This window comes from Opisthocomus hoazin, chromosome Z (assembly GCF_030867145.1).
Source record: "Opisthocomus hoazin isolate bOpiHoa1 chromosome Z, bOpiHoa1.hap1, whole genome shotgun sequence".
Classification (NCBI taxonomy): domain Eukaryota; kingdom Metazoa; phylum Chordata; class Aves; order Opisthocomiformes; family Opisthocomidae; genus Opisthocomus; species Opisthocomus hoazin.
In genome coordinates this window covers 9340634-9361326 of record NC_134454.1, presented here as the reverse complement: position 1 = coordinate 9361326, position 20693 = coordinate 9340634, and the positions used below count along the sequence as shown (strand labels likewise).

Genomic DNA, 20693 nt, shown 5'->3' with positions numbered 1-20693 from the left:
TGTGTAGAAAATACAGCAGAAATAGCAATTTCTCTGGAAACAAAGCTAAATTTCCAATTGACTTGATTTGTCTTCTTTAAGGTTTAATCAGCTTTCATTTTATTGCAACTCTTATACTGGAGCTGATGGGCAAGTGCTTCATGTTGCTTTCCATGTGAAAGTTCTGATGGAGATTTCCAGCTTTGTAGACAGCATTAAAGGTCAATCATTAAAATTCTGTGTGTGAACTCTCGCAGAGGAGGCCTGTGTGTAAATGGCTGACAGTCTTGGGATCTTGCACTCGTAGTGTTCTACTAATTTGGTTTATATTCCAATTAAGTACTCAGTGTATCCTGAAATAGGCTCTTCGTCTGCGTGAGCACCTAGACAGGAGAAGTGTCAAACTCAGGGGTTGAGTATGGCCCTGAATAGTCTTAGATATCACCTTCCAGTTTTCAGAGGGTGATGCGTAACAAAAACAGTACTGGAATAGGTAAATGAACTCCCAGCCTGTGTGGTTGTCTGTCTCAGATCCACGTTGTTATGTCATCAAACATACCAAATTTCAAGGTGAATACTTTTTTCCAGGTATCTCGAAATGTAGGTGAAGAATGTTGGATGACAGTTGGCTCAGCGTGTTTACACAAGGACCTAGCCAGTTCTTAGTTCAAGACAAGTTGACTTGACCATAGCATCTGTTATCTCTTACTTCTGGCACTACTGGGAATGCCCCCAAAGTCTTTACCTACGTGCTCCGTTATGAAATGCTGAGTTCTGGAGTGAGTGCTGGAGAGGCGGGTCGTTTAGAGTCAAATACAGACACTTCTTCTGAGGATATTTTCACAGAAATTTCTTTACCATTAAGAAAGCTGGTCCACTGTTTTAGTGGCTGTCTGGTATCACATGGCCTTGGTGGCCCACATCAGCTCAGCATCCTGTGTTGTAGTTTGTAGGAGCTGGTACTGGCTGCAGTAACTTTGCACCAGATTTCTCTTTGCTTTCATGGTCGTGAAATGCTTGCCTTCCCTCAGCCAGAGATAAATGCTCTTTGTATGTTTTGATGAACACCTTAAAGTGCCTCAGGAAGAAAGGTGTTGTGTAAACATGGAATACTGCTATGTTGCAGACAGCGGCATTGTGCAGACCAGGAGTCAACCATTTTATTCCTAATCAAGGCTCTGTCCTTTTACTGCAGCAAAAGTCTTTGCACATGTGATTTGAGAAAGTACCTATAAGGTCAGAGTAGCACTGAATGACATTCATACTGTTAGAACTGTGTGCCTCTCAGTATTCCCTGGCAGTGCAGGTATATTTTTAAAATGATGAATAGTGATATCCCATGTTTAGTGGACAGAACATATATGGACTGCATCCGTTAAAGACACAACATGTTACTGGTGCAGTGCGGTTTCTTGCCCATGACAGCTTTGCCAGAGTAGAAGGCTTAGTCTATTCTGATGTGGTGCTGCAAGCTGTGCTTGCCTCACATGCTATTGACAGGTGTGGAGGTCAGATGACCTTTTTGGAAAATGAGCTGTAAAACAAGCCAACCCATCATCTCTTAAAGGATGGCCAATGGGACTAATCAAGAGGTGTAAAAGGAGAGGCTGATTTAGTAACAGTTGTAGTCATGGGGTGCAAAAGATGAAGAAGGTGCCAATGATGCAGAGAAAATACATTGAATTCCTGGTCCTGGAAGATGCAGGGGAATAGAAACAAGGACTGTAATTGAAGTCTCTACATTTCATAGATTGTATTTCATCAGTTTGTGTCTCAGCTGAAAATCAAACAGCTGACACTAAGCATACAGCAAACAGCTTACTCTTCCTCAGTCATTGTTATTTTCCAGGAACAGTACAAAACTAAAACTTCATATTAATTTGATTTCCAATTAAATGCAATGGTTGGATACTGATTCAACAGTCAGAAGCTTCAAGTTCCTGTATGGTCAAATTAATATTGTTATACGACTACTGGGGCAGAATGCTATAAAGTTAAGGTACTGGCTCAGTGCCCAGTTTGATTAACAGTGTTTCTGTGGATTGCTGTTTGTGACTGTAGGGTTTATCAGTATGGTACTGCTTGTTTCTGTGTCTCATTGTTTTACTGTATATTAAAGGACAAACCCATGCCAAAAGTACTGTCCAGTACATGCTAAACTTGAAAGTAAATGTGAATTTTAAGGATGTCTGCTCAGATTTTTTAGATGAGTTATATTAGTTATACTGATTTGATCCAACACGTTGTAGGATAGTTTGCTTTTTCCCCGTTCTTTCTAACACGTTAAAATCTTCACATGGAGAACATTTCCATCTATTATTTTCTGTTGAAGTATTTAACAATAATTGAAAGTGTTGTTATCATACAACTTCAAAATGAGGTGTTAACAAGGAATCAGAATTTGATTTAATGGGCAGAGGTTCTATTGTAGGTTATATGATGGCTCTGCAGAGTTTCCTGTAATGCCAGTTGATTAAACATACTCTTTTTCTGTTTTCTCCAGCTGAATTAGCCCACTTAATGGACAGAACCTATGAAAGAAAGCTGCCTGTCAGCTCTTTGACAATAGCCCGGGTAAGGAAATAGATCCTAATCATAAAATGATGGAAATGACAGTGGAGTGCTTGTGCAATCAAGTGAGCTGAGAGGGGATAAATGGTATCACCTCTACTGGGAGTTCTGGGATTGTAAATGTCTTGTTATACTGTTGAATTGCTGTGTAAAGCTGTGTTATTTTTGCTTTGTACTCATTAATTAGTACTTGGACTGTGGGGTCTTCAAAACAGAAATAGTTTTTTTCGCAGTAAAATCAGGCCTCACTGTTACTGGGCTATGTGTTTCCCTAGTACGTGTTCCCTGCCTTCCTGTGGTTTCTGTCTTAGTGAGAGCTTTAACACCCCTTCAGGCACTTTATAAGAACCCAGGCTGCTAAGGGAATGCAGTGAATTAGCACAGTGCCTGTCTGTGTGCATCTTCTCTGCTTCCAGGCTGCTTTCAGAGCAAGGCAGAGGTGGATAAGTTTTGCCTCTATAGTTTTCTTTTCTTGCCTTAGCAGACTGAGGCAGGACAAGTGCTGGCGTGGCGTAAGTAAAACCATTATTTTGACTGGAGTTAGTAACAAGTTCCATCTTCTGGATGGGTTAATCTGGGGAGGGGGAGTGAAGGCAGAGAGGTGAGATGTGGTTTTACATTCCCTATGTGAGTGAGTGTTTGTACTGAAGGAGGAGAGTAACTGTCACTTGCTTTAAAAAAAAGAAACCAACCTCATTTTAATCTTCAAAATTATCCAAAAAAGCTGAGTCACCACCCTGGTACCTCAGTAACTCCGCTAATTAGGATCATTGGCACCACTAACTGAGGAGTTACAGAACATTTTGTACAGTTACGAGATCAAGCATTTATATAGATCAGACCTTCTTGATCATTGCTTCTGAGACAGTATCCATGGGGGAAGTGGGTGTTCCTTTCCCTTTTATTATTTAATCAACTTTATTCCTTTTCTTCATGTTCCTGCTTTGGACTGGCCTCTTCCCTCAAGAAATGACATTTCCAGATTGTCAAACAGCTCCGCTTTCCAATACCTGGAGCTCACATCAGATTCTTATTTCTTAAAATGTAAATAAAGCACACAGGCATGCTGTTGCCACGCTAAAAAGGTGAGACGTACATGTATGCAGCAAGCAAGGAGAGTTAAGAAACTGGAGAGCAAGTACCAGTCAGCTGAAACTATTAATTTTAGCTTATGCTTAGCATAAAGAGAAGTATTGGCCTTGAGAACATGTTGTTTATATATTCTGAGCTAAAGGTATTATATTGGGAAGACTCTGGAGTGTTCCAGCGTCTTTATGCTTACAGTAGTAAAACCTGCAGGAAAACAGGATTCACTGTTTACAAAGTTCACAAAGCTTAGTTGAAAACTTGGCTTTTATTTGAACAGTTGATAGCACTGGGAATTTTGGAAGCTTGCCTGGGGTAGACAGAGTTTTAAATAAGAGGAAAATTGTGCTTTACAACATGGGAGTAATTTTTTTCTTACTGTTATGTGTATGTGTGGTGGCATACATAATGCTATTGCCCTGTCCTTCAGAATTTATGATATGATTAGGCACAACAGGCAAATGGTAGGGAAAAGAATACTTTTTAGAAAGAAAAGTCAGGTAAGTTGAAACTCACTCAAGATTGGGGGAAAAACAATGTAAGGAACCACATGTATTGTCAAATTAAAGGTTGTGATTAAAGAGCAAAAAATTTGGAGAGAGGCAGCAAAAATATGGGGTACTGAACTATATGGACATAATTCTCAGATGGTCTCCATGTTTTCAAGGTGCATAACATTTCTTAGGGGTGATGAGAGGAGTTGTCGCAGTTTAAAAAGACTGGACTTGTAGCAATCTAGAAGAAATCTGGGTAGGAGCAAGCAAAGACTTGAAGACCCCCAGTACTGTCAGACACCTAAATGTGCTAAAGGTATTTTTTTTACTGAAGTGGCATCTTCTTCTAATATGCTTTGTGAGTGCTCCCTCTGAAGTTTATATTTCTTATTTTTTAATCAGTTTGTTGACAACATTTCTTCACGAGAGGAAGTGGATCAAGCCGAATATTACCTTTACAAGTAAGCATCTTTTTCCCCCAACGTGAACTTTGTGACATACAAGTAAATACCATGAAGTCTTGCCCTGGGAAGACTCTGACCCTTTCCAGTTTACTGGCTTTGATTTCTCTTTTTCAAAAGATGTGCATCTACTTGTCTTACAATTCACAGCTAAGGGCCTTCTTGGTAACTTCTCCTTTGTTACGGCTACCCTCCTTCTGGACCTCTGCATTGACTCCTGGCAGGCATGTTAGTCTGAGCCACCAAACAGCTAATACAATCTCCAGCTATGATTAGCATTAGAGATGCTGAAATTACAAGGAATTATGCTTGTTTACAGTTTTTCCTTCTGGTACTTTTTTGTTCTCTAAGTCATAATTTAACTAAATTGGCTAGGTGCCTATTTGCAAGTGTAAGTGTAGGACTCAAGGAGGCTTGTTTCCTTAGAATGAATAGAAATGGGAACGGGCACACTGTGATAATGATCAAGTCAGCAAGGCTAAATGAAGTATAGTTTTTGTTTTTATCCCCTTAGCACTTCATATTCCCCAAATAAGCTGTATAGTTCACCTTACGCATGGGTTGTTGGGGTTTTCTGCAACTATTTTTGTTCGAGTGAAGTGTAGTGGGTACCTTTTCTGCTTGTGTCAGGTTGGATGCTTGCTTCAGGTCAATACATCCCGATATCGACTTTAAAAGGGCAGTATTTCTTGCTGATCACTAAAATAAATTACTGCTATTGCGGATGGTTGCACACACGTTTTGAGAGCCAGGTTTCCTGGTGAAGAAAGTAGCTCATCCTGTCAAAGTGCACGAGAGAGCATCTTTACAAATAATGTCAAGTTGTTTTTCATAAATAATAATGATTGTTATTTTAATGAAGTTGTTTACTGGATGGCTGTTTTAAGTATGTGCGTAGTTGTGAGTGCGTGACTGCATTAGACTTCAGATCTCTGTAATTCTCTGGTACTACTGAGGCAGTATCTGAACCTCAGAGCTTCAAGATGGAGACAAGATAAACGCAGTTTGCTAATACTAGCAATATCCTATAATGAAAAAATAGAAGGAGGAAGAAGCAGCCCTCACAGAGAGCAGGTCACTGGAGCTTTCATTCCTTCAGATCAATATTTCATTAGTCCTGTCAGAATCTGTGGTCAGAAATCAGTTTTCCATCCTGCAACAGGTGAGATGAAAACATGAGAAAGTAAAGCCATTTTAAGATAAGCCCTTGTTTTTGATTTACAGACGTGGTATTAGTATCTCTTGTTAGCATTCTTGAAGATTGTAATGTACATCATGCCACACAGACTTAAATTCTGTCTGATTGAGTTGGGCCCCGTAGAGTAACGGATGTCAAGAGACCTTTGAGTGCCCTGACACCAAGAGGAAATCATGGTGGTTGAATTGTGGAGTCTCAGAATGGTACAGATAAAATCTAGATAGAGTGAGATGTTCATACGTAGTGTATTTTACAGATTTGTTCTTGAAACGAGGTTCAGAGAGAGGGACAAAAAAATTAGAAGCAGAGAAAACATCCCATAGTAAGAGGGAGAGAATAGAATGGGAATCTCTAACCTGTAAATATCTTCCCCACTTTTCGTCTGTGCCTGGCTATAACATCAGTGTACAGAGGTTTTATCCTTAAAGACACATTCTAAAGGAGAGATTTGCAGTTCAAAAATAATTACAGTTATTTACTGCTTCTCTAAGAAATAATTCTCAAGTGGCTGGTGAGAGTGTAGTTATGTACACATCAAGTATGATCATTTGTAATTGATACAGATTTTAGTCTGTGTGGAGAGAATAGAGGGGTACAGATGTGTCACATGGCTTGTCAGACATGCTTTGGTTTAAATTTTTCTTGTGTGTGTCCCTGTAATGCTGCTTTGTTTTGACGTTGCAAAATGCTTAGTCTTTTTGTGATGTTAGTATCAGTTTTCCATGAGACTTCATTCCAGCATGATCTGTGAAACTATTCTCAAAATGTGTTTATATGCAGGTAGTGAAACAATGTAGAGAAGTCTGTAATTCGTGTGAAAATGTAAAAATCCCAATTATAACATCAGCTTCCCTTTCAAATGAAAATAAGTGTGCTAGCTGCAGGAAATAGGAGATGTGATTGGTATCTGCAAGGCCCCTTTGATTGTTCTTTACATTTAGCTCTTCGGCTGGAGTTCAAATGAAGGACATGTTTATAAAGATGTCTTTTTGCAGCTGGGAGGATGTTTGACAGAAAAAAATCCTGCAGAAGTGGCCACACCATGAGACATAAAGGAGGTGGTAGAGAGGGAGACTTAAGAAACAGAGAAGCTTTGACAGGGAAGCTCTTTTTCTGGCTTAGTGAGAAAGTTCGAAGCACATTTTTTGTGCTTTATATAGGGAGAGTAAGTTTCTAAAAAGAAAGGCAGTATCAGCGAAAAGCTTTTTTGTATCTTCTAAGGTATACAGATCCACTATGCGCAAAAGGCACATACTTCGTCTGGTAAGTTGGTTATATGTACGTTTGCCTGAGCATAAATAAGCAGAATGCTCTCAGAGTCGTGTCTTTTCCCCTTAACTTCTTGTAGAGTATAAGGGGGAGATTTTGATGTCTCTCCCCAATGTTTGGGTGCCTCTGGCAATCTGAGGTGAAGGGTAGTCAGTTCCAAGGCCGCTACAAGCTTGGAAGATGTTCCTGGTACAAAAGGGCAAACTGTGCCAGTGGGAAGAATCAGAGGGAAGTAAATGGCATTTCCATGCTTGCTGTGTGGGGTTTTCCTGAAGATGGGAGTGCCAGAACTTGTAAGCTTTGTAGACTGGAGACGTTCCTTGTAGTGTGTCAGGCAGAACATAACTTCAAAAAGCAGTATTGCAGAGCGTTACCGTAATGCATTTGGGGTCCCAAAATACAGTATATGTGTTATATTTAGACCTGTTTCAACATTCCATCCTTTTAAAGCAGTGGGTCTCCAGCCATACTGTCTCCACAGAGGATTTTGAGCTCTCAAGAATAGCTGTGTGGAAACTGCTACACTACATTGTGGAACATGTCACTATGATAGTAAAGGCCATTTTGAGGTATGACGTCATCTGCTTTCAGTGCTCCTCTTTTTGTTCTCTTCTGAATACCTCCCCCTCTCTATTAACTGTCAGACTTAAAAAATCCTTTCATCTCCTAGGATCCCAGCACAAATTCTAATCAGAATGCCGAGCACTTTCAGCCAGATCAAAGATCTGCTGTTCGCCTTACTTTGTCCTGTCTTACTGAGATGTCACTATTTCTCACATCAGGGTGTTTTTCATATGATAGAAACATTAGCATAATAGGGAGAGGTTTTGTGGTGAGGTAACTCTGCTGATTCTGTATGTAGGTTTTATGCCAACTAACATTTTCAGTGTGTTTGAAAGCAATTGTGGAAGTTTTATGTTGAGATTCCTCAGGAGGATTTTTAATTGCATTAAACCCATGACCCGCTGTGTAGAAAAAAGTATGTACACTGTCTGTAAAATGCAAATGTTTGTGTGTACATGTGCTCTGCAAATTCTTGCATGATCTACCTAGATTTTTTCATTGCCTTTCCTTGATTGATAATTACTTTTTTGGAAATGGAGTTATTTCTGCAAATTTAAGGATTTATTACCTGGGGTCAGTATTTGTCTAGAATCACAAAATGGGGCAATAGCGAACTATTAGAAGTTATTCTTAGGTATGCTGTTCTGTCTTTCATGGTACCATGTTACAGTTTTGAGGCCTAATTTTACCCATTACGTCATTTTTGGACTATAGTGGTCTCTATGTATATGGAATTTTGCTTATTCCTTATAATGCCAGTGTATCAGTAGGTAGTCCAACATCACTTGCAAAATAACTTTCACCTGCAGTGTCTGTATCTGCATATCTGTTCTCTGGATGCAGAAGTTGCAGTTTTTGATACTTCCATGCCAATCAAGCAGTTTAGCATCTGAAAATGTTCAGTTACTCTAAAATGTTGCTTGTAATAAATGATCTCAACGGACCAAAAAAATAATTTTACTTCTGAAATACGCTTTTCATGGCATTCATTCCCACTGGTATATTTTATTTCTGTATATAAATGTGCAGGATGTAATGAATACCATTAACCTGTTCCAGCACAAACAGAAAAAGGAGAAGAGACATAGACACCATCCTGTAACATACTTAATCCTTCCTTTGAGATGTTTTTATTGTCCTAAGGCTGCAGCTGACATAGACTTCATCAGTTCATGAGATCTTGGCTTTCAGTCCCTCCAGGGAAACATGTGGGTACAAAAAAAAAAAAAAGATAGAAATAAATGAGTCCGAAGTAGCTGCCTATTATTCAAGTTATGCGGCTGTTATGTTTTGAAATGATATTGAGAAGTGGTGGAGACATCTGAGAGAAACATACACTTTCTAGCCAGGGTGGTGTGTTTTACCAGTTTGGACACCTGCCTCAGCGGAGCAATCCAAAATAACTTCATTTGCAAAAGATACAGGCTGTTCCTTGGCAGATGGGGAGACACAAGGAAAGGAAGCACCAGAGAGATTTGCCTCATTAGAATGTTCCAGTAATTTGCATGTGAATGGCAGAAATACCTGTGTTTAATGCTATTGCATGATGGTGACCAGTGTGTGGTGATGCTTCATGAGAGGAACTATTTGTCACTATCCAAGCCACTGTCAGATGTTCTGGTCTTAGAGACTCTGCTGCTCTTCTGGCTCCAGCATTTGCTCGTTTCTGCACAAAGGGGCGCACATGCTTAGTCTCCCTGTCATCTTTCATGGCTTGTCTGTTGTCATTGTCTGTCCATGATTTGTCAGAGCCTGAGCTATAGGAGTCTTTGGAGAAAATGACTAGCAACTCCATTTCAGAACCCAGAGCTGGATTTCAGCCAGCCAAATCCTGTAACTGCATCTCATTCAAGTAGGTGTTCTTGGTCAGTGTAACTGTGCTGTAAAGTGGAGGAGAACCGTCAGTAAAGATAGAACACTGAAAAGCATTCAGAAAGATCTCTTACTGTAACACAGGCCTTTTCAGTCATCTGCTTTTCATAGTTCATCTGTTCTTTTCTATATGCTTTCTTTTAAACTTGGCAGAAACTGGACAAGAATTTTCTAGACAGTGCGTATAAAAGCAGAAGAAGTTGGAAGACTTTCCTTCACCACTAATCTTTTCTGAATTTTTTCATGTTGCCAACACTACAGGGATGAGCATTTGGATTTTAAAAACATTTCTGTTTAAAACAAGGGAAAAAGAAAGGTTCTTCTACAAACAATAAATATACATAGATATCTCAACCTTAGGGGCCGAACCTCCCCCCCCCCCAATATTTCTGGAGCAGAAAGAAGGATAAAGCAAGTCAGATTCAGAAATAGAAAGAACTGACTCATTCCACACCCCGTGTAGATACATTTTTCATTTCGAATTGGGAGAAAGGTTTTCATGACTGTGCTTGCAAGAAAAGAATATTAGCAGAATTTTCACATCTTTCAACCAGCAGCTTTCTTGCCAGCAGCTCGAAGCATTGTATCTAGTAGATGGTGTTGGAAATAGACTGAAGTACAATGTGAGCAGGAAGTATTTAGGACCAGGACCTGGTTACATGTTGAAGGAGCAAAGGCAATTTTGTCTCAGAATGTGACTCACACTTGCCTTAAAGGTCAGTTTCGCTGTATCCAGTGGTATTCTCAAGGTTGTTTCGTAAATTCCTGCACCAGAAAAAAGCCTGTCTGGAGGCAGATCTTGCATTGTATTTTAGATACAGTGAAAGTCTAGACAGAGGTTAAATTGCAGCCAGAAATGTAAAGAGTGAGCTGTTCATGTGAATACAAATGACCAGGACAGTGAAGTCTTTTGTAAGCTTCAGAATTTAAAAAGCAAACACATGCAGAGATTTATTCCTTTGCTAGCTTTGATGACTAATAATTGTAAAGATGCACTGGAGAATTAACCCCATCTGGCTTCCCCTGAAAGGAACTTCAGGTTCTATTACAGCCCTTGAGCAGTAATGGCAGCAAGAGCCAGGCAGCAGCTCCAAACCCATGTAAAGAGACGAAAAAGACATGTGAAGTTATTGCTTCTGTTGAGTACCCTCTCTTACAGCTTTTCTAAGTAGTGTTAAACAGTAAACAATCTTTTCCCTTTAAGTAGTGTTGAAGATGGCAACCATTAGGATTAAAACCCTGAATTTTTATTAGGCTTATAAGCAGACCCAGAGCTGCCATGATCCGTTCTTTGGGAGCTGTAACTTTGTGGTTATTGTATCCATCAACCCAAATCATTCCTTTATGGTGCAAATATTCACTCCTTCTTGAATCAAAAGAAATACAGCAGAAAAAACATTTATGAACTAATAATTATGAACATTGTTAAGAAATAATCTTGATATGCTGTAGACCAGAGGTGTCTTATTACAGATAGGTTGATTAGAATTAGAATTACTTGAATTGTTGAATTTGATCCCAGTTTAAATCAGCAAGAAAGAAACCTTAATTCAAATAAGACTTCACACATGTTTCAGGTTTATAATTTTATTTATCTTCGTAAAGAAAGCCTTATTGTTGTTTTCTGGTAACCCTTTAAACCATTTTGATTTTCTTGGAAATGATTGTACTAAATTTGGAACCGTTTTTTAACTGATCAAGGTGGCATTCTTGTGTAGGTACTTACAAGGTTAGCAGCTGTTTATTTACAGATGTAATTTATATATTTGATTATCTTTAAAAAAAGAGAGAAGTGTTTACCAGAGTAAACAATATTTTTAGTTGGTGTGGACAACTTGAGAAAGAAACTTGAATGAAAGTATTACTGTTTTGCAAATGTACATGTTTTAATGACTATATAAACATTAATTACGTTAGATACAATATTGAAAGCATTTATCAGAACATGTTTTGCATTTAAAACTTAGCAACTACAGGAAACCTTTTCTTTATTTGGTGAAGTTACCAGATTCTCAAGATGTCAGGATTTTAGTATTTGTAGGTGCCAGTTTTTATTCCTCTGTTACTTAGAAGAGATAAGCATGCATTCCTGCTGTTTTCGGTCACAGGTTACTCATTATTGAGCTAAATTAAACGTAACATAGGAGAATAAGGAATATATTATGACTACAGCTGTAGAATGGGCAACAGTCATTAAAAATTCTGGTTTCAGTTGCTTAGCTAGTAACTTTCTCTGGTCTGTGGTATCCTGCTGGTAGAATAACTGTAAAATACGTGTTTCTTGAGGGAAAAGAAGATATTTAATGCAAATTGGTGAATTCAGGAGGGATTTTTTGTGAGCCATTTATTTTAAATAGAAATTCTGTTCATTTTTTGTTAGCTGTAACTTACAGAGTAGCACTGGATTGTGGTGTGAGGAAAAGTGGGGGCAGCCATTCAAGTAAAAAAGTTAGGCCATGTCTTCACACGTCATGTATAAAAAAAATAGGCTAAAAATGGGAGAGCATTTATCTTATACTTTGGGAAATACAGGGCTTTGTGCTACTGCAACCAGCATGTGCTCAAAATGCTGAACAGTTTAAATGTCACAAGTCGGAGGAGTAAGTACAAAGTCAAAAGGCTTCCAGATCAGGCAGAAAGTTTCTTAGGAATGTCAGTGGTTGTGATTATTTTACTATAATCAGTAGCGGAAGGGAGAGTAAAGGCAATTTATGAGAGAAGCTATGGTGTTGATTTGTTGCCATTAGCGATGGTTTTCTGTGGGGTGAATCAGGGTGTTAACAGCTTGGATGGACTGTGCAAGCAACTGTGGATGAGCTACTGATAAGATGAGGACAAGTGTCTTCTTGAAAATGGATTTTTAAGAACAGGATGAGTATTTAGAGCTTCGACATGATTTTGCCTTCATCAGTTTTATTCTGGAAAAATTTAAGTTAGCAGATGAAGAGGAAAGATAAGCAGAAAGTAGTGTTGGCTCTCTAGTGTCCTGATGTTGGGTATAGGAGTTGCATAGCCTGCCACAGCTGTTAGGTTGAAAATATGCCTTGGGTTGAATGTACTTGTTGTAAAGGTGATCCACTTACTTGGGTTTACTCAGGATTTTCTGTTTCAATTATTTTCTCTTATTTGTAACTAAAAGTAATGCTTAGAAGAAAGTGGGACTGGAGAGCCACAAAGAACGTTAAATAATTTGAAACATTCCAGGCCACATTACACTGTAGCATCTCTCTGATATTCCACTGCATGAGAATTCCCGTTCTGCTCCACTTCTATTAAGAAGGTTGTTGGTATGGTTAAATGATGGCAAGTCATGTGCTGGTTTTATAGCGTAGAGTGATGGAGAGAAGGACAAGGGCACTAAGGTATTTTTTCCTGCATTTCCTCAGCCAACATACAAAATACAAGGCTCATGCACTTCCAGTGAGAACTTTCATTTTAATGTATATAAGGAAAGATCTGTGTGATCTTAATTTTAAACAAATTGTTGTATATAAGCTTGCTGTGTTCCACAGGGCAGATAAGATGAACACGATCTGATCAAGCAAGTAACATCTTATTGGACTTCGTAGTAGTCAAGAAAAGTGTTCTGTGCTTTGTTGGTAACGGTGAAGACATTGAACTTAGTAATAAGATCCAGTACAGTATGTGTTGTGTTGTGCTCTGAGAAGATGTGTGGTTTTGATGCATGTTGCTGTATAGTATGTAGTAACAGGTAGCAGATGCGATGCGGGTTCCAGAAGGTGAAAGCCTTTGGAAATGGAAAGAATATTAAGATCACCATGATAAGAGACGAAATAATCCACCATGGGTATAGATCTGATGTTCTTTTGTTCAATTATATACCTCTATAGACAAAATGGTTGTAACAATGTCAAAGTTACTGTGACAGGGAGGAGAGAGACCTACTTTGGCATATGTCTTTCTTTAGCTTGTAAATGATTGATAGTGTTGATTTTCAAATAGCTGGCTGTTTTATGTACAGAAATGGATGTCTATGCTTTTGTAGGACTGAAAATGTTTGGTCAACAATCAGTCACTGAGACATTTAGAAAGCGATCTGATTATATCCATCAGGCCGTAGATTTCTTTTTGGCCCCAGTAATAAAGAAATTTGAGAAGCGAGCTTACTTTACTTGATTCCAATGGCTTATTTTTCTAAGTACTTCCATCTTCTTCAGAAATATGCAAAATCATCATAGTGCAGAATAAAAATGAAAATAAGCAGGTACATTTGTTCAACTTATATGGCTGCTTATTTCTGCGTATACGTTCCTGCCTGTGAAAAACTATTCTAGTCGCTACGGGGAGAAGCAGCTTGTATTGCAGACAAATGCACAAAACAACACTCTGCTGTAATTGAATAGAGGTACTGATAAGCAAAGGTCATAGTTTAACATTTTCTGAGGTTATTACTCTCCCTTGGTTTTCTAGAAGTGAGATATTAAGGTACAGATTTCTGAATGTAATGTGCCCAGTACCAAATTGAAAAAAATTATTAATCAGCATGCCTACTTTTTTTTGGGTGGGTTGTTGTTGTTGTTGTTGTTGTTTTAATGCTGCTTTAATAGTGAGCTATTGTTACAGCTGAATGCTCCAGATAATATATCTATACTGTCTGCTGGAATGAGGGCAGTTGCATTTTCAGTGAGTCTCTGTACTGAGCACTCCAGTCACTCTCTTCAGCTACCTGCTACTGTTCCTTGTAGCAGAGTCCATGTTACCTCTTCTTCTAGTTCTGTCCTTTACTTGGTAAATCTTTGATTCCTACACAGAAAATCCCTTTCTTACTCTTTTTTGTGTGGGGGTGGGTGTGGTATGGGGGATAGGACAGGATGGGGTGGGGGAAGCTTAGATAGAAGCCCAAGCCTCTGCTATCAGCTTGTGATATACCGTTACCTGTTTCCTAAAATCCTGATGTGTCTCTGAAGGGGAATGTTCCTAGGCTTTTCAGCTGCCTGATGGGCTCTTTTAAATGTGGGGTTGGTCATTTAAGGAATAATGCTTCAGCAGCTCTCCGCAGCTGGTTTCCATCTTCACAACCCGCATAGAGTTTGTGGGGTGCTGGGCTGTACATCTTTGAAATGTGCTGGAGTTGTTCCCAGCTTCAGTCTAATTAGTGATCCATGCGCGTGTCGTGAGCCAGGTCCTCAAGCAGATTGAGGCGGGTCCCCGGTAGCTGGGGGAACCATGTGTTGTCTCTTTGGACCAGGTGAGAATTTGACCCAGGATCTAGTTCAGAGAGCATTTAAACAGCCAGCAAAGAATGTTTTCTTGGGTTTGTTGTTAAAATTGGAAAGGGGTATACAAGAGAGCAGCTGGTAGAAACTTCTGTTTTCTCAGCTGTATATGTAGGCACAGTAAACATTCCTTCTTTCTCTTTCTGAGAAATGAACAGGAGTTTGATGATTTCCGCCCCCCCCTCCCCCCTTTCGCTGTAGAGCTTGTCAAGCTGAAAGTGCACGGATTTTGGCAACTGGCTTTGCAAGCAGATTTGCCCATTTATGAGTAATATCTTTTCCCAAGAATTGGTGTGGATATAAAGCTGGCTTTAATCTCTAAAGTTAACTTTATGATCATCCTCTTTAAATTGCCATTTATTTAATTCTGAACTCTCCTCTTTCACTACTGTTTTCATTTAACAAAGGGGGAAAATACTCCTTTCTTCAGTCTAATCAGTCACTTTCTACTTAGTTCCATTAGGGAGTGAGCAGAGCAAGGCTAAATCCAGCCACAAGCGAAATAGATGGCCCCTGGGAGTAACCCACCCTCCCCCTTTGCTTACCCTGCCTGTGCCAAAGCTCTGACAAACCAGACTGGCTGCTGGTGCTTGTAACTGGGGGTGGACAAAGTGTAGCAGCTACTGTGAGAGCACAACAGGAGCATTTGCAGCAGCGGTGGACTCGGCTTTCTCTGCAAAGGGTTTTCTTTTTTTTGTCTTCCATTGAAGTTACTGTCCTGCAGCGATCACCCCTTTTCACAGAGTTACCCTTGTGCAGGTTAAATCATAAAGCAGCAAGTTCATCTTATGTAAGATACTATTTTGTAGTTTTGAAAGTCATGATTCTTTGGAGGAATAAAATAGAAAAGCCAGACTGAAACACATCGGGTACATAATTGCACATAGTTGTAGTGCTTGCCCCTACCTTCTGTCTGCTTTGTTCTCCTGTGCAGAGGGTGCCACGACATGTATAAGTTTCCTGTACTGAGTGCCGCGGAGAACTGGATGCTTGTAAATGTCAGTTCGGAGCCTGAATACAAGGTCCGACTAGGCCACTGCAACAAGGTGAAGTGGCACAGGGCGTCCTGGCCTTACATCATGTGCTGATGCTCATCAGCAGGAGCAAATCCAGTAGTGGATTGTATTTGTAACCAACAGTCTTGGCTGTATCCCTATTTCAAAAGTGTAGGAACTACAAAACATCCCTTTGCATTTTGAAATCCTCTGCCTGTTTTGAGTAGCACAACCTCATTTTACTGCGCAGCTCATACCTGCCTACGCAAGAGAACATTTGTCCTACAGTACATGCAATACTTAGTGAGGTACCTACTGTCTCTCTCTTTAAATAACTGATCTGATGGTACAGTATTTTTCTGAAAAGAATAAATCAGTCAGCTGGTGAGAGTCCACAAATTTCAAACTGCCTGACAAAACACTTGAGTCAGTTTTGCCATGTCTGTCCTTGATTTGCTTACTGGTCCATGTGCTTGACATCATATGCAGTGGAATAAAGGTCATTTCTGTCCTGGCTGGGATTGGAAGAAGTTACATACACTAAGAGGTGTGTTAGCTAGAAGTTAGCCTCTGAAGTACTGTGATTGGGTAGCTTACTGTGGTTAGGGAACAGTTGAAAATGCATCGTGAAGAACTCCAGGATTTTTGTTTTCATTGCTGAAAATATTTTTCTCATGAAAAGGCATGGTTAGAAGAACAAAAAAATATCCTTAAGCTGTTGCTCATTGAGACATGACATGAAATGTAGATGGATTCATGGTGAGCTGCCTGGTAGCCAAGACCTGGCTGTGCACCTATGGTTTACTTTCTGGAAATGGTTGCCTTTTTGACAGTGTCTGTGGCTCAAACTAGAGATGAGCATCAGGTGTTTTATCCCCTCTGTTGCAGGTGTTTGTGCTTAACAGGAAAAGCTTATTTGTTTACCTTGACAGTGTATCATGTAGCTTTGCCTCTGCTTTGCTCATGCAGTGCAGAAGGACAGAAATGCACAAGGAAACCAGATTCTAGCAGAAAAGAATGAAAAGGGAACAGGTAGTAGTCTAAATCAGGTTATCGTGAACTATGGTTCAGCGGAGCAAATCTGAAAAGCTGAAACCTGAACGATGCAAATCCAGTTTTTGAAGTGTTTAACAGCAAACATAAGGTTTCACTCTTCCCTTGCTAAAGCTGGCTAATAAGATCCATTCAATATTTGTATTCTTGAAGCACTCTCTTGCGAGCACCTTCTTTTTGCTTAGGTTGTATGTGATGTGAAACTTGCAGAAGAAACAGTTTGGCTTATATGCTTCTGTATTGCTGCCTTTGATAATCACACCAGAGGAATACATTGCTTGTAATCTGTGCAAATTCAACTGTGATCAAACTGAAAAGTGTCAAGGGTTGTGTCAGTGGGTGTGGTGTTACAGTAGTTTGAAGTTAGTATGTGATGTATTTCTAGGAGATATTTTGTGAAGCATAAGGAGTTTTAGAATAAATGGAAAATACAACATCATAACAATGTGGGCTCTAGCTCTCAGTAAATTAGTTCTCTGACAAAACTATGTTTGTTTTGTCTTGGGTTAAATTTAGGCTGTGTATTAGGCACAGTTAAAAAGTTGCTGTATGCAAATACTGTAATAGCAATGTCTAGTTACAAGCTGAGTTTTTTTCCTGCTCATAAAATGTCGTTATTGGCTTTTGTTGACAGCAGTTTTTATGCCTGCCCATCGAGTGTTCCTTTTTAATATAATGTGAAAGAAGTGTACTGTCATAGTTTAAGCTTAGCGCTTGAAGGTAGAAACTGAACATTGGTCCTAACTCTGATTCAGTTCCCTCTGATGCTGAGTGAAGTGGTTAAGGGTTATTGGAACACAGGCTTCCCTGTGGCATCTCTGCAATAGTTGATGGCTAAGAGATGGAGGTTTTTGAAAGCTGCTGAAGTAATTTATTTATTTCTTTTAAAGGAAACATCTATCTAGCTTTGAAGCAATTTATTCCATAAAATCACATAATCTTACAGACAGACGGACTTTCACACACATTTCTGTTTCATTTTGAAAGATTAATCTAGTTGATAACTTGTGTACCAACTTTCAGACGTGTGGACAGTTAATTGAAGCAATGACATGCATAACTGGGCTAGTAAAATGGTAATAATCAAATCAGTACTTATATATGCCAATTTTTACACCCTTTGTGTTACATGGTTTTCAGAGACATGAGTAAAGATTCCAGTGGAACTGACTCTTTGTGGAGCTTTAACACAGGAAATTTTAGCCTGACACACTTAGAAATTGCTAAGGTTCAAAAATCTCCCCAAAGCAAGAACTGTAGTGTGTTGCACAGTTCTTACTTTCTCTCTGTATGTTTTTGTATGCCAGGATACCAGGAAAATATACCATTAATGGAAGAGTTTAAATTAGACTTTATGGTGGTTGCGTGGGGGCAAGGAAAAGCACTAGAGAGTGTCTTGTCAGCATCACTATAGCAACAGCTCACCCCATCTTTCCCCTTGATTTCCTCAGCCTATGATGCTCTCTTTTCAATCACTGGATTAATAAAGGCATTTATATTTAAAACCAGTCATTGTAACTGTAAATCCAGAAGCATATTTAACAGAGAAATTAGAGGAGCTGTGTCCTTTACACTCAGTAGTTTGGGGAAAAGTTGGGCTTTTTATTACTTCTGTTGCTGTTATGACAAGACTTTTCCTTTTTTGTTAACTGTTGCTCTTTGGGTGAATTTCAGCTTTATGGTGAAAGTAGCATGGATTCTTCATGTGTGTGAGAAGAAAATCTGATTTTTCTGCCTGTCTTTTCCAAAAGGAGTGGGAGAGGTGGACGGTGTTGGGTAACAAGACACTGTATTATGCTAGGAGGAGGAGAAAAATAGGAATACTGTATTAAAGTGTCTGTTTATTTGGTTTCTTTCATTTGGGATGTATCTCTAAGCAACAAGAACTGAAGCAAATCCCCCATGCAGTTCACCTCGTAGTTCTGTCTTGACCGTAAAGGAGTAAAGCAAAAAAGGAGTATTGCTCGTTTCATAGTTCATATTTGAAGTAAAACTTCTGAATGTCAATAAAATGACCTGGTTTTGTTTTCTGCATGAAACTAAACCAGGCACCACCACCTTTTCTCGATAGCAGTATTTGTACCATTATGATGTTCTTTTCTTTATCAGTCACGCTGGGGATCCCTAAATGGCCAGTTTTAGCTTTACTGAGATAGCTGGCAACCTTCCCTTTAACCTGTCTTGTTTAAATATTATGCTTAGAACAAGGAACCATGTTAACACTGGATTTTTAAATGTTAATACCTATAGCTTATAGCTAGAAAAGGTCAGTGACTAATGTCCTGTTATGTCAGGTTGAGGCATACAGAGCACCTTCAACCAAGCTGTTACAGAAGAAATCCAGACTCATGCTCTTTTGAGAAGAGAACTTCCACTGATGTTCTCCCTGGGAGTGCATAGTTCTGGAGTGTTATGAATCTGTGTGACATGGGGAGCTTCTTAGGAAACACATTTTACAGTCTGGGAGAGTTTTTTACCTGGGACAAAGAGTGTACTGAGAAGCAGTATATTGTTTGAACCTGGCTTTTCTTTTTCAGTCTGGTTATGAACTAAGTAGTATAAAGGTTTGAGGCATTCAAGGAGAGCCTGTGGGATACTTAAGTTTATTGAGTTGTCTGAAGAATTCCTTCTCTCTGTGCTTTGCAAATGACTCTAGAGGGGTTCAAGGCTGCCTGCTGTAACCTGATGACAGAAGGTTGGAAGAGCTGCTCCACTCCCATTCTGTTACTTTCACTGCCTGTGGATGGAAAGACAAATAAATAATTTGGGTACTTTGCAGAGCCAGGAATCCCAATAAACTGCTTCAAACTTTGCTGTAGGCTCTGGATTTGCTGCTGTTACTGTTTCTTTTGTGGTGGTTCTTATGTTTATTTATGTATAAGCAAAGCATTTCTATTGTGCTGCTGTAAACTGTTTTTCCACATTCATACATAGTTCTGAAATTTGTAACATTTATCTAGGATTTTGCAGTTATTTGATGATACCGTTTTTTCTTTTTTTAACATAAGGTTGTTCCTTGTGTTTTACTCATAAAGGTGCCTTAAATCCATCAAAAGGGAGAATAACATTTAGTGATACAAGAGATTGACAACAATGGGCAGAAATGCTTGTTGTATTAAAAAATTCAGCTTGTCGTTTGTTAATCAACTCTAATAACTGCCTGTAAAAGTAGCTAGGTCAGTAAAGGGTAAACTAGATCCTAGCCGCTGTGTGGTTGATTGCTCTATGTGATAGTCACTGTTAGAAAGAGACTTTGCAAAGTTGAGCTTTCTGTGCAGGAGTGTGGTTTTGAGCAATGCGATAGCTACTCTGAGACTATTGAATGGTGAATTCTGTCCCTTCAGTTGTTAGGAGAGGATGGTTAGCAGGGTAATATCCTGAGACTTCTGAAATGACTGCATAGTAAGTACTTCTACCAAAAATATCTCTTCTCCCAGATCTAGTCCTTTTACCAAGCATAAGGGTAACGTCAGGGTGGTGTAACTGGAAATCAAGACACAATACTAAAAATATTCTTTAAGCCTCCTGTTCAGCCTTAATGTTTGACTGTGCTTCTGTACTGTAGTTTCTCCATATCTAAAAACTGATTGTTTAGGCCTGTTTCGATGCCACATTCATCAGTGGTGTTAGAGCTCTGTGCAATTCCTGAATAAAAGATGCTGTGCAAGAAATAATGCATTCATGTGGAGGTGGAGCGAGCCTAACTTAGAAGAATTAGTTTTATGGCCAAAGCTATCAAGAGCTAAATCAGTTTAAGATCAAAGATCAAGGAAAGTCAATAAAAATTAAAATAGAATAAGGGCTGAATGTGGGCTTTCTTCATGGAGTCTGCAAGCTGCTTCTCTGCTTGTGCAAGAGCACAATTCTGCCTCAGCATTAGACTATCCTCCGTTATAGCTTACTCATCTAATTTT

At 39.2% G+C, this 20693-nt stretch overlaps 1 protein-coding gene across 1 annotated transcript in view; it reads left to right on the top strand.

Moving 5' to 3' along the window:
- The window catches only part of MRPS27 (mitochondrial ribosomal protein S27), a 49889-nt gene that overhangs the window by 5487 nt on the left and 23709 nt on the right, over positions 1-20693 (top strand). The window contains exons 3-4 of the mRNA XM_075410813.1: positions 2483-2553; positions 4533-4591. Of these exons, the coding sequence (XP_075266928.1) occupies positions 2483-2553; positions 4533-4591 (130 nt within the window). The remainder of the gene's footprint in view (positions 1-2482; positions 2554-4532; positions 4592-20693) is intronic.